This window comes from Calidris pugnax, unplaced genomic scaffold (assembly GCF_001431845.1).
Source record: "Calidris pugnax isolate Ruff unplaced genomic scaffold, ASM143184v1 scaffold24, whole genome shotgun sequence".
Lineage (NCBI taxonomy): Eukaryota > Metazoa > Chordata > Aves > Charadriiformes > Scolopacidae > Calidris > Calidris pugnax.
Genome location: NW_015090922.1, coordinates 21,266,044 through 21,276,990, shown reverse-complemented (window position 1 = coordinate 21,276,990; position 10,947 = coordinate 21,266,044). Strand labels below are relative to the sequence as shown.

The window sequence follows — 10,947 nt, the reverse complement described above, 5'->3', positions numbered from 1 at the left end:
CTCCCACTTCTCCCTGGCTTACAGGGAGAGCCTGACCTCCCCTGGGGTTTTAATTTATTTCTTTTGTGGCTATTATGGTGCTGATATAAAACCCTGGAAAATGCGACAACTATCATTAGGGAGTTTCGAAGGGGGCGTTGGGGGGGGGGGGGGGGAAGAAAAAAGTCCACCCAGCTGTTATTTCATAAATAAATAAAAAGCATTCAGTTGCAAAGGTAACTTACTTTTTTTTTTTGGAAAGATGCAAGATTTTGCCTTGGTACCAATGTCATACCCTTATTCACTTATAAACTCTGTACTGGGACAAAAATAAAAATTACTTTTCCACAGTTTGGGTGGGATTCCTGCTCTCTAGTCTCCTGCTTTGACCTTCACTATCTTCTACTTGCTTCCTTCACCAGCTCAGTTGTTCGTACTGGAAAGGATGTCCGTGGTTTCTATCCCGGGCAAGTAGGACGGGTCCATAAGGAATATTTAACCAGAGGAGCTCTGGGGTAAGCTTGTGCATAGAAGTAACTCCGTAAGACCTGTGGGATAAGCCTTTCTCTTTTATGCCTGTTGTGGGCAATGCTGCAACAATTTCTAATGATTTTTTTGTAACTTTGGCCTAAAAGAGAAACAAGAGAATCCAGGCAGAGTAAACCAAAACTACATCCAAAAGTTTTTGGCAACACCAGGAGTGCTGCATGACCTGAATTTATTATGTATATCAGAATGTAGAATGGAAATTGTTGTAAAAAAGTGCTGGGGTTTTTTTTCCTCCCTCTGAAAATTTGTTGTATTGCACATCAACTTCAAAATATGTTTCATTAAAAAAAAAAATTTAATGTTGTAGGCTATTTCTGCTGGGAACTCAAGGCTTTAAAAATTCTAGTATTAAACTAATGCAGTTAGTTACTCGACTGCAAGAGAACAACCCTTATCATGCTAATTACAAGTCAGATGGAGCCAATCGAACAATACTGAATTATTAAGGTCTTACTGTACATTCTCAGGCTGTTAATATCTATTAGATTACAGCTGCATTATTCTGAGTGCTCATTTCAGCAGGAGATTAGAAAATACATTTACAGTGCTGGCTACCCTTTGGGTGGATCATGGTATTTACATACCGTATGTCAGCATGAGATTACAGAGTGATTTATGCTTTTTGCCTAGACCTTTCAGCAAACTGCAACCAGCTCCAGTAATCTATGAAGCCGAAACTCTATTCCAACCCGACTATGACAATTCAGCTCTCAGGAACTATGTGTATTTTCAACAAATGAAAAGGCCTGCCATCGACTGGTACAGCCAAACCTCATACAGAGCAGCGTTTGACTTGCCATATCACTACACAAGTAAGTAACCCACGCTGGGGTTTCTGCCCAGAGGGGCACAGAAGGTGAACCAGGGAGGTTCGCTCTACTGTAAAGAAACTAGTCTTAAATTGCATAGAGAAAAAAGTGAAAAGTCACCTCACTTTTTCCAAAAAAGAGCTGCCACCTGCCCCCCAAAGCCATACCCTCTCTCCACTACCAACACTCGGGTATCCCACTCCCCTCTGTACTACGCAGATGACAACTGATGAACAAAACCAAGGCAAACTATATGTACTCGTGCAGACTATCTAAAAAGTTACTCAAACACCCCCTAGATAATGCCAGTAGTGTGCATCAAAAGAGCGTTCCTGGATGTATGCACAAATTGGTTCATCACTGGAAAAAAACCTAATATAGCATAAGAAAATACATTGCTTTGATACACTTGATTTAATAGTTTAGTGGAAGTGAAGAACATTAGGATTTAACTCACATTCAACATTAAAAAGGTAACGTTAAGATATATGAATGTGCATTATTGCAAGGTATTTTAAAGATGACATGTCAAATGAGTTGTAACACTCAGACCAACAAAAAATGGTGTAAAATTTTAAGTCTCTGCAAATAATGCATCATCTGTGTGTATGTATGTATACACGGTGTCTGCCTTAAGTAGGTAAAGCTGTCAGACATTAAGTCTGCTTGATTACTATACCACTAGATTTATTAAGTTTCACTGTTCCAGAGACTAGGAACAGAATGGGCATGAGAAAACTCACCAGATCCGAGTTCTCCCTTGTCTTCATCCCCAGCTACTTTGCCTTTGCCTTTTTCTAAACCAGCCAAACCCTTGATTACGTTTCATTAAGGGAGCTGGCTATGACAGCAAAAGGAAACTATAATCTTCTGTTAGAAAGCAGATTTCTAGGATGATGATAGACGAAAGCAGCTGTCATGCATTACATCAACATTATCTGTCTGCCACTTTATCTGAAGGTTTTGTCCATTAGCTACATGCCAAAACCCAATTATAAGTGGAACACAAATGGAAAGGCTAAGAAGAAGTATCCCTCACTTCCCTTCCTATTAGTTAGTAAAGGAGACTTGCTAAACCATAGGGACATAAGGGCTATTAAATGCTGCAGTACAGCTCAAGCCTAGGAGATTCAAACGCATAAATATTTCAGTGGCAGCAAGAATGGCATGAGATCAAAATACCTTGTCTGTCATCAGCCTTGTCAGGTCTAACAGGTATCCCTTGCCTCCTGAAAACATCCTATTAGCAGAAGGGGACACGTGGAGAAGAATCAATTTCACTACTATCCTATGCTGCCATCCTCTCCCCTTACACGCTAGCAACAGAAGAGACTTCACAGAGGAAAGGATTATACAGGAATGGCCTGATAAATACATGCTTGTCATTGAAGTACAAAGGTTTTTCCTTCTGTTGCAGCTTACTGCTACCCTGTGACAGACACACTACCAGTGCCTTCAAACACATGTGACTTTGGCCTCGCTAAACACACTGCCAGTGGCAGAGTGCTAGGATGTTCTCTTCCTCCTCACTGCCACAGCTGTAAGTAGCATGGTTTCAAGAGCAGAGTACACAGCACTTGAAACAATCTCCATAACTTTTAACGTTTGTTTCCACAACATTTGGATTCGTGATAACACCTCCCAGCCCATCTCCCCACACATACAAGTGAGTAGCACTTGGGAAGTGGAGAATTTGATAGAATACAACCATTCTATAAACATTCTTTGACACGGGACAGTGTTTGTGTACCGCTCCAAGAATTCACTCTAGCAAAGCTTATGCAGAACTGGCATTCAGGGACAACGTAATAAGCTTTACAGATGCCAAGTTATCCACCTGAGAGAACAACTCTTCATTCCAGGTCACATGAGTAAATATACACCAGTAGATTCTGGACCATGTATTATCTGGACAAGTACTGGTAGGAGGATGTTTTCAACTTTCCAGGCCTGCACTTGAACAGAAGAATCAAAGAAACTGCATCAGATGAACTTAAAAGAAAGCAAAATAACATAAATCACTCTTGCATCCAAGACAATTCTGGTTTGTTTCTTTAATTGCACAAATAGTTTCTGCTGCTTTAGGCTACAGCTATATTGCTTACAAATCCTGCTGCATCTGGAAATATCAATTCCCCAACTGAAAAACAGGGTAAGTTCGTACAGTGGAGTTACAACAGTGGAAGAACTGAAGCAGGCCTTGAACTTGAAGGTCTCTCCTTGGCAGAAGTGAAACATAACTACATAGTAGGCCCTCATTTATTCACTCACTGCAGAAAGCAAGCATGCCCTCTTTCATTTATTTACTCAGTCCTTGAACCAGCTAGTTCAAGGATCCCTAGTCCTTGGTTGGTAGTTTCACTGACAACACAAATCCACTTAGTACCTCCTACAGCTACAGGAAGACAAGAATGCTTAATAGTTACTACTTATTGTTCACATTGCAAGGTCAATTCCCTCCATTGCCTAGAAAACAGTAATATTGCTTTTTTTTCCGTCTAAAGGAACACTGGGATTTGTTTCACAGTTACATCCCACCTTTATTCATTGGGGAATTAGGAACAGATTTTTATTGGGGATGGCCCTTAGGAAGGGATGGTATGCTGCTCTCCTGGACTGCAAGGCTGACAGCAAAACTAGACCCTCGCCCCCTCCAGGAAAAAATGAGTATGAAATTGTTCCGTTTTTAATGTAGAGGAGAATGACCTTTAAATGCAAAGCTGATACAGAGGTCTCTCAATGCACTTGCCAGTTTTCCAGCATGCTGTGGTATCCTCCTCTTTCCACGTTACACAAAAAAAATACACACCTTGCTAACTGCTCTGCCACAGGCAAACAATACCCTACAAAATGCTCCTTAAATATCACTAGTTTTATCCTTCAACCCTCTTGCTCCTCTCCTTATGATAAACAATATTATTTTATATTAATTGAAAACACAAGCATTGTGCTGAACACCTCAACAGCAGCATCAATCCAACAAATCTATTCCGTTTCAGGCAACAGCTGGTTACTTAAGATATAATCTCAAAGGCCTTGTATCTTTTATTTTGCATTAAAAGTTTTTTTATATTCACCTGCATAGCTGAACGTACTAAAAAAAAAATTCTAAAATCACTGCCCCACCCTGATGCATACATTTTTGTAGAAAACTAAATTTTATTTGAAGTGAAAAGAAAGCACATGGATACCATAGTATAATGTGTAAAAATAAAGTAATTGTTAAAAAATCTGGAAATGGAATATGTAATTATTGGGTTGTTGCCAAAAGAACTCACATTCTTTGGAATATATAATAATGGTTATAAATTAAAATGATTCTAGAACATTTCCCAACACTAATAAGCCAAAATATGTCAGATGTCATGAGGTGAATACTTGTTATTTTCACTACATCTAAAGCAAATACGTTGAATACTTTAAATGTTATTTCTAAAGCTTCTTGAATTTATAATTACAGAAGTGTCTGTGCTTTGCAAGTTCTCCAGAGAAAGATCTTCTATTTGCTATGTAGAAAAGAATTTAAAAGTGCATCAAAATGTTAAGACTTCTTAGCAAATACAAATATAACCTCATTTAATTAGGGAAACAGTTTGAGATATGCGCCTTGGAAACAGAGAAGTGCAGGGGTTTTAAAATCCTAGAAAAAAAATGAGTACCATCATAAAACATTTAACTCAAAATCAGAACAGTTCTTTAATAATCGCAAATGAACTTTTTACAATATCAATTTTCTAACTTTCTGGGCACACTTCCTGGTAACACTTGAGTGTCCTCTGTGAGTTACAAAGAGTAAGTTTTCTGTATTACACGGCTAAAAAAACCTTGACATTCTTAACAACTTGGCATCACATCTTTTTTTAAAAAACAGATCACACAATAATTTAGACAGCATTTATAGCATTATAAAATCAGAACTCCCCTCTTTAATCACTCACAAGAGCAGCCATTAAGAATACAACAGCTTTAGGAATACAAATAATGAAGATGTAAAACTCTGTGCAAAACTGCATTATTTTTACTGTCTAAAATTTCAGGGAAGTAACACCGCCAAAAGCAGAGAGAGGATAACAAAGACAAACAGTCATGAAAGTAATGCTACCTTCGATTTTCAAACAGGAATTACATTATGAAGTAAATATTAGGTAAAGAAAAAAAAATTCGATGGCACCTCGAACAACAATGACAAGTGTCCTGTAAATTGCAGTTGAACAAGAACTGACACAGGTTCATGTTAAAGTCTCTTTCAGGAGTAGCGATTGATTTGGGGGGTATCAACTCTAGCATTTCTTTCCATGCAAAAATCTATCTTTCCAACATCTTTGCTTTGCGGGCTACTAATGCATTTAAGAATGAGCAGTCTTTTGAGGAGTGTGCTTTCTTCCATGCATCTGAAATCTTTAAAACAGCTGGATCATTGATTCCCTGGATTTCCCTACTCCGATCCACTTAACTGCAGGAGAGAAAAGCAAACTTTTATTGTAAGTAATACAACACAAGATCAGATTGCATCTTAAAGTAAGATACAAATTTATCTTAAGTGCTTAAGATCTTAAGTACCATAGTCTGAAGAAAAGCACAGCATATACTATTAGTACATTAAGAAACAATATGTCTATTGTTCTCGAAGTAAGAATGCATTGGTAACTTAGAAAAGCAGGAACAGTCTTGAAGCTTCCATAATAAATAAATCAGTTTTCCTGATAATAGGAAAAAAGATACAAAGAAACTCTCAAGAAAAGTAAAGATTTGCATCATCTCTTAAATCCCAGCTTTGGATGTAACTACAGGATCATCTTAAATAGGGAGCATAAGAGAAATTTATTAGTTTAGGACCTCTTACTGTCACATATATTTAATCACAATATACCAGAAGTCCCACTGACTTTATAAGGGCAGCAGAACTAAACCTTTATTATAAGCAATATGAAAAACACTTAAGCAAATTATAAAAATCTCAGTTGAACGAGACCTATAGTATATGCCAAAGAACGACTGCAAAGTAAAACTTTTGAAGATTTTCAATCCATCAGCTAAATAGATAAATAAAAAGAAATAAAACAATAGTTACATGTATCACCAGGTACATCAGAATGAGCACAGCTACAAAATAGTTTTCAATATTTAGAATGTTCAGTTAAGGCAAAGTACAAGATAGGTTTCCTGGAGCAGGAACAAAACAACAACAAAATCTGTTTTACTTACCAGGAACACCCAACTCCATTTCTATAAAGCGAACGTAATTTTGTGCATTTACAGGCAGCTCGTCGAAAGTCCTTGCGTTTGATATGTCCGTATCCCATCCTGGGAGTGTCTCATACTGAACCTCTACTTTATTTAAGACTTCCTGGTTGGCTGAGAAGCAAACAAGAGCAAAAATATTACATCTACAAAGATTATATATTCTCTACCACTAAATGCATAACAATAACAATTTTATTCTTTTCATACACAAAAAGGTTTACTCATAATACCAGCACCAAAGGCAATCAAGTATCCTTTTTTGTTAATAAAAGCAGAGGATAAAAAATAATTATCCAGTCACTATCAGGACTTAGACTTCAGGAATTCCAATGCTCACAGTCACATGCATATATTTTGCTTAAACTACAATCTTCTTAGTTCAGAAAGCAGATTTGCAGGAAAAGTCATTTCCCAAAATGTTGGTTTATTTTTTTTGCTGAACAAATACCAAGATCCAACTCCCCTTTCATGAGGGAATTTGATGATGGCACCTGAAATTAGGCACCACTTTGTAAGTATCAGGCAGATAAAATATATTCTAAAATGGCATGAGACTACTTTTTACTAAACATAGTTATAAGTTGTAGTTCATACATAATGTACTTCTGATGCCCACAGAACCTTTACCCCAAAACACTACAACAAATTTGTTAACCAGTGTAGAGTCCCACATGATATATGAGCAGTAACTGTTTCAATTACTTCTCAGAAAAGAAGCAATGAGTATATTTCATTTCGTCCATCATTTAGTAAATTGCTACAACGTTGTCCATTAACTCTGAATCCTGTGTTGATTTCAAGTACTGGAAAAGATGCTAAGCACATTGTTCTGGCATTGAATCATTCTAGTAACTATCTGAACATCAGCCTTGGAATGACATTGGGCAGCGAAACAAAAGGCTTCAGCCCGAAAATAGCCAAAATACATTGATTAAAAAAAAAAAAATACAGTGGGAGGTGTCAGGCATTCTTGTCTTCCTGAAAAAGACAGGGTTCTGCCAAGGGCACTGTAATTACCGTTACGTAGGCTCCATGCTTCAGATCAAGTCACTCCCACAAAGATAGCTAGTCAACCTGGGAAAGGGGTTTAGGTACAAATACAAAACCATAGCAAATCCCCCTCCAGCGTGTCATGCAGCCAACACACTCAGGCTCAGCACATTGAATCACTTGTGCTAGCACAACTCAGTTCAACAGTAGCGATGTAAGGACAGCCTTCATGAACCAGGCATTTTGAGTAAGGGTGAAAGAAGACTATGCTCTGCTATATTCAAAGTGTAATAGCACAAACTAATCTCTGGGCATTGCAGATGGTCTAGAATAAGACACTAGCCTCCCTCCTTCTGAGGAGAGAAAGCGAGTGAACACCTAATCTTGGAGGTCCACAGGCATTTTCACTTTGCAACTTCTTTCTTTCATAAACTCTTATGACTGAGCAGAAATCGAGACACTGGTCAGCTCCATAGCAAAAGGCCACAGCTTCAATGATACTAACTGAAGTCTGCTGTAAATTTACAAGACATTTGCAATTCTTTCTTAACAGAAGATTATGAAATGCCCACAGAAATCTAAGCTAAAAAAACTGAGTTGAGATTCATATGATTCTCTGATCCAGCTGGAAAAAGGAACAATATATGAAATATGGCATGTTTTTCCTGAGATTGTGGGCACTGTGTGTGCTCCTAATTTAGAGACAGTCATTTCACAAGAAGGGTAAATCACTAACATCTCCAAGAGAGTGGGAGGGTAGGGAGGGGAGAAAGAAATACCCTGCCAGCAAGAGATTCCCAGACTAGATCTCTTCTAAATTAAATTCAAAATGCAAAAAAGTGGCAAGTTTAAAGAAAAATAACAAATAAATTATACAAGTGCACAACATGCAGAGATGTACAAATCAGAAATAATCTAGTTGTCCAAAAAACACAACGTGGGAAGAAAGTTATCTTTTGTTTTTCGTGTCAGGTGCAGGGGTAATAAGTAACCTGCAGCATATGTGCTGAAAATGCTGCCAAATGTTGAGTATAGCAAAGAAAGAGGCGTGGAACAGAGAGGCACTGTGAGAGACAGCATCTTCCAGCTACCAGAAGTTCAGCTCAAACTCCTTCCTGACACTTAAGACAGCACATCAACAGCAAAAACAACAGCTTCTACTAAATTTCTACCAGAATTCTTAAGTGTTCATACAGTAAAGAAAATGGGCAGGTGAGCCACATTGTGCTGCTCTGACCAAAGGTCAGCTACCTGTTATCTGGGCACATACAGGGAAGAAAATCTGTCCTCAGGAGATGTAACAAGATTCAGGTCCCATTTGAGAGACACAGTAAATGGGGCAGGGAAGAAGTAATCACTGAAGTCTTAGTACTGGAAAACATGGCTACCTATTTATGTCATCTTTAATGATGGACTGCCAGAAAAGGTCCTCCTGGCTTGAGCACATTGACAGTCCAAATAGACCCCAGGGCTACAGATGAAGCAATAACTGAGCAGTTCTCAATTCAAATGTGCAATGTCAATTATGTTCAAAGGCCATCTAAAGTACACACAAATTTCCTTAATATTTTGATAACAGTATCGATCAGGGGATATCTGAGTTTTAAATAGGGAAAAGCATTCCCTGGTTTAGGGCAAGATAAGTACTGGATTTCCTGAAAAAAGCACATGCCACATCATTCAGTATGCATTCAGACTGTAACTGTCACTTTTGTTTGAAAATACTGAAGGGCAAATCAGCTAGAGAACTCCACAAGGCCCAAGGAGAAATAGAAGATTTTTTGTTAATTCCTTATGAATTTCCCCAACAGATATGTGCTATTTTCAAGAACTACTGACAGACCATCACTTAATCATTTACACATAATTACCTCTTTATACTACATAAATCCTACTGTGAGTTATATCTGATTACTAGAGTTGACTTCCTCACCCACAAAAAGTTCTCTGCTGATGATATCATATGAAAAATTGTAACCCGTGACCAGGCTGAAACCCTGAGGTAGCAATTGCAACGGAAACAGGCATCTATGTGCACATTAGAAAATGAGAAAGCACAATCTTTAGTACTGGTTCATGTTCTTTTTCTGAGTATCTCCACTATAGCAAACTGAAAAAAGATGTATTATCCATGAAAACTGTTGCTTTATGATATTTGAATAATTTAACAAGCAGATACAATTTTCAGGTAAAAATGATCACCGGAATGACCACTGTCCTCTTCAGGAGCCACATGCTAAGCTGATGTATGTTGGTCCGGTATTAGAAAATAGTGCTGCTTTCCCCTAAACTAATTGCTCATTTCCTCCCCCACCTCTTTTCCCTTTTTTCCCATTGCGTAGGTGTGACAGTGTTTTGGCTGCTCTGTGAACCATTAAAGGGAACCGAACTGTTAGAAAAATAACAAAACCTGGCTTTTCAACCGGATCATTTCTCTCATGTGGTTCACCACATGCTTGAGTGAAGACTTGTCTTACTAGAAGAGGGGATGAATACAGCAGTGGGAATAACACACTGGGCTTAAAGTATGAAACGAGCTTTCAATTTAGCTTGAAGTTAGTGCAGACTGTATTAAAGGAAAAGGATAAAGCAGTAACAACGTTTACATTTAAGAAGCTTTATATAGAACTCTGCATCTTTCTAGTAGACACACAACAGTATTTGGTATAGGTGTCTTTAGGGGGCAGGTACAGGGTGTCTCTGGTGCATCTGGGAAGATATTAATGGTTTGATGCTGAAGTAACACATTCCTATCATAAATTTTACTTAAAGGCATTTGACTTTTACTTGCATCAGATTACATTTCACTGAAATCTAAAATTGTTAAACAAGCAGTCTTACCAGGAAAATGAGGTATGATTTCACCATCTAGTTTGTATGCAACACCAACTTTGATTTCTGCAAATACATCCAAGATATCCAATTTGGTAAGTGCCAATCTATAAAGAAATAGTACTCCAGTTAAACAGGTTCAACAACTCTCAACTCTAATCCCATTGTAAAAATACCAAAAGAAAAATTGACTCCTGCACATTGTGATTAATTGTCTTCCCTTAGAAAAACAGCTCGTATGGCACTTAACTATTTATCTGCTGTAACTCAAAAAAAAACTCCCACAAAAAAACAACTTAAGCAGCCTTTTTGTTGCATCCTTAGATCTGGTACTATGAGAAAATGGCAAAATTCAAAGAACAGGTATTCTTCAATTAAAGTGACTGGTCTATAGCTTTAAGTGTGAGAATTTTAGTTGGTCAGGGTGCTGCCAAGATACTTTATGACCATTCATTTGAGATGGCTTCATAGCATGATGCCTGTTGCTGTCTGTTCCTGTCCTCTGCCAAATGTTCCCTTCCTACAGTGAAGGCATCAAAATAAT

General features: G+C 37.9%; 2 protein-coding genes across 2 annotated transcripts in view; one reads left to right on the top strand and one right to left on the bottom strand.

The window, feature by feature from the left end:
• LOC106893273 (chromosome unknown open reading frame, human C1orf100) overlaps positions 1-3,579 on the top strand; it is a 5,907-nt gene extending 2,328 nt beyond the window's left edge. The window contains exons 3-6 of the mRNA XM_014951116.1: positions 402-494; positions 1,159-1,340; positions 2,755-2,877; positions 3,200-3,579. Of these exons, the coding sequence (XP_014806602.1) occupies positions 402-494; positions 1,159-1,340; positions 2,755-2,877; positions 3,200-3,297 (496 nt within the window). The 3' untranslated portion in view covers positions 3,298-3,579. The remainder of the gene's footprint in view (positions 1-401; positions 495-1,158; positions 1,341-2,754; positions 2,878-3,199) is intronic.
• A 1,429-nt stretch (positions 3,580-5,008) lies between these two features.
• The window catches only part of ADSS (adenylosuccinate synthase), a 32,786-nt gene continuing 26,847 nt past the window's right edge, over positions 5,009-10,947 (bottom strand). The window contains exons 11-13 of the mRNA XM_014951115.1: positions 10,413-10,510; positions 6,543-6,692; positions 5,009-5,790 (exon numbers count right to left, since the gene is read on the bottom strand). Coding sequence (XP_014806601.1) covers positions 5,738-5,790; positions 6,543-6,692; positions 10,413-10,510 — 301 coding nt within the window. The 3' untranslated portion in view covers positions 5,009-5,737. The remainder of the gene's footprint in view (positions 5,791-6,542; positions 6,693-10,412; positions 10,511-10,947) is intronic.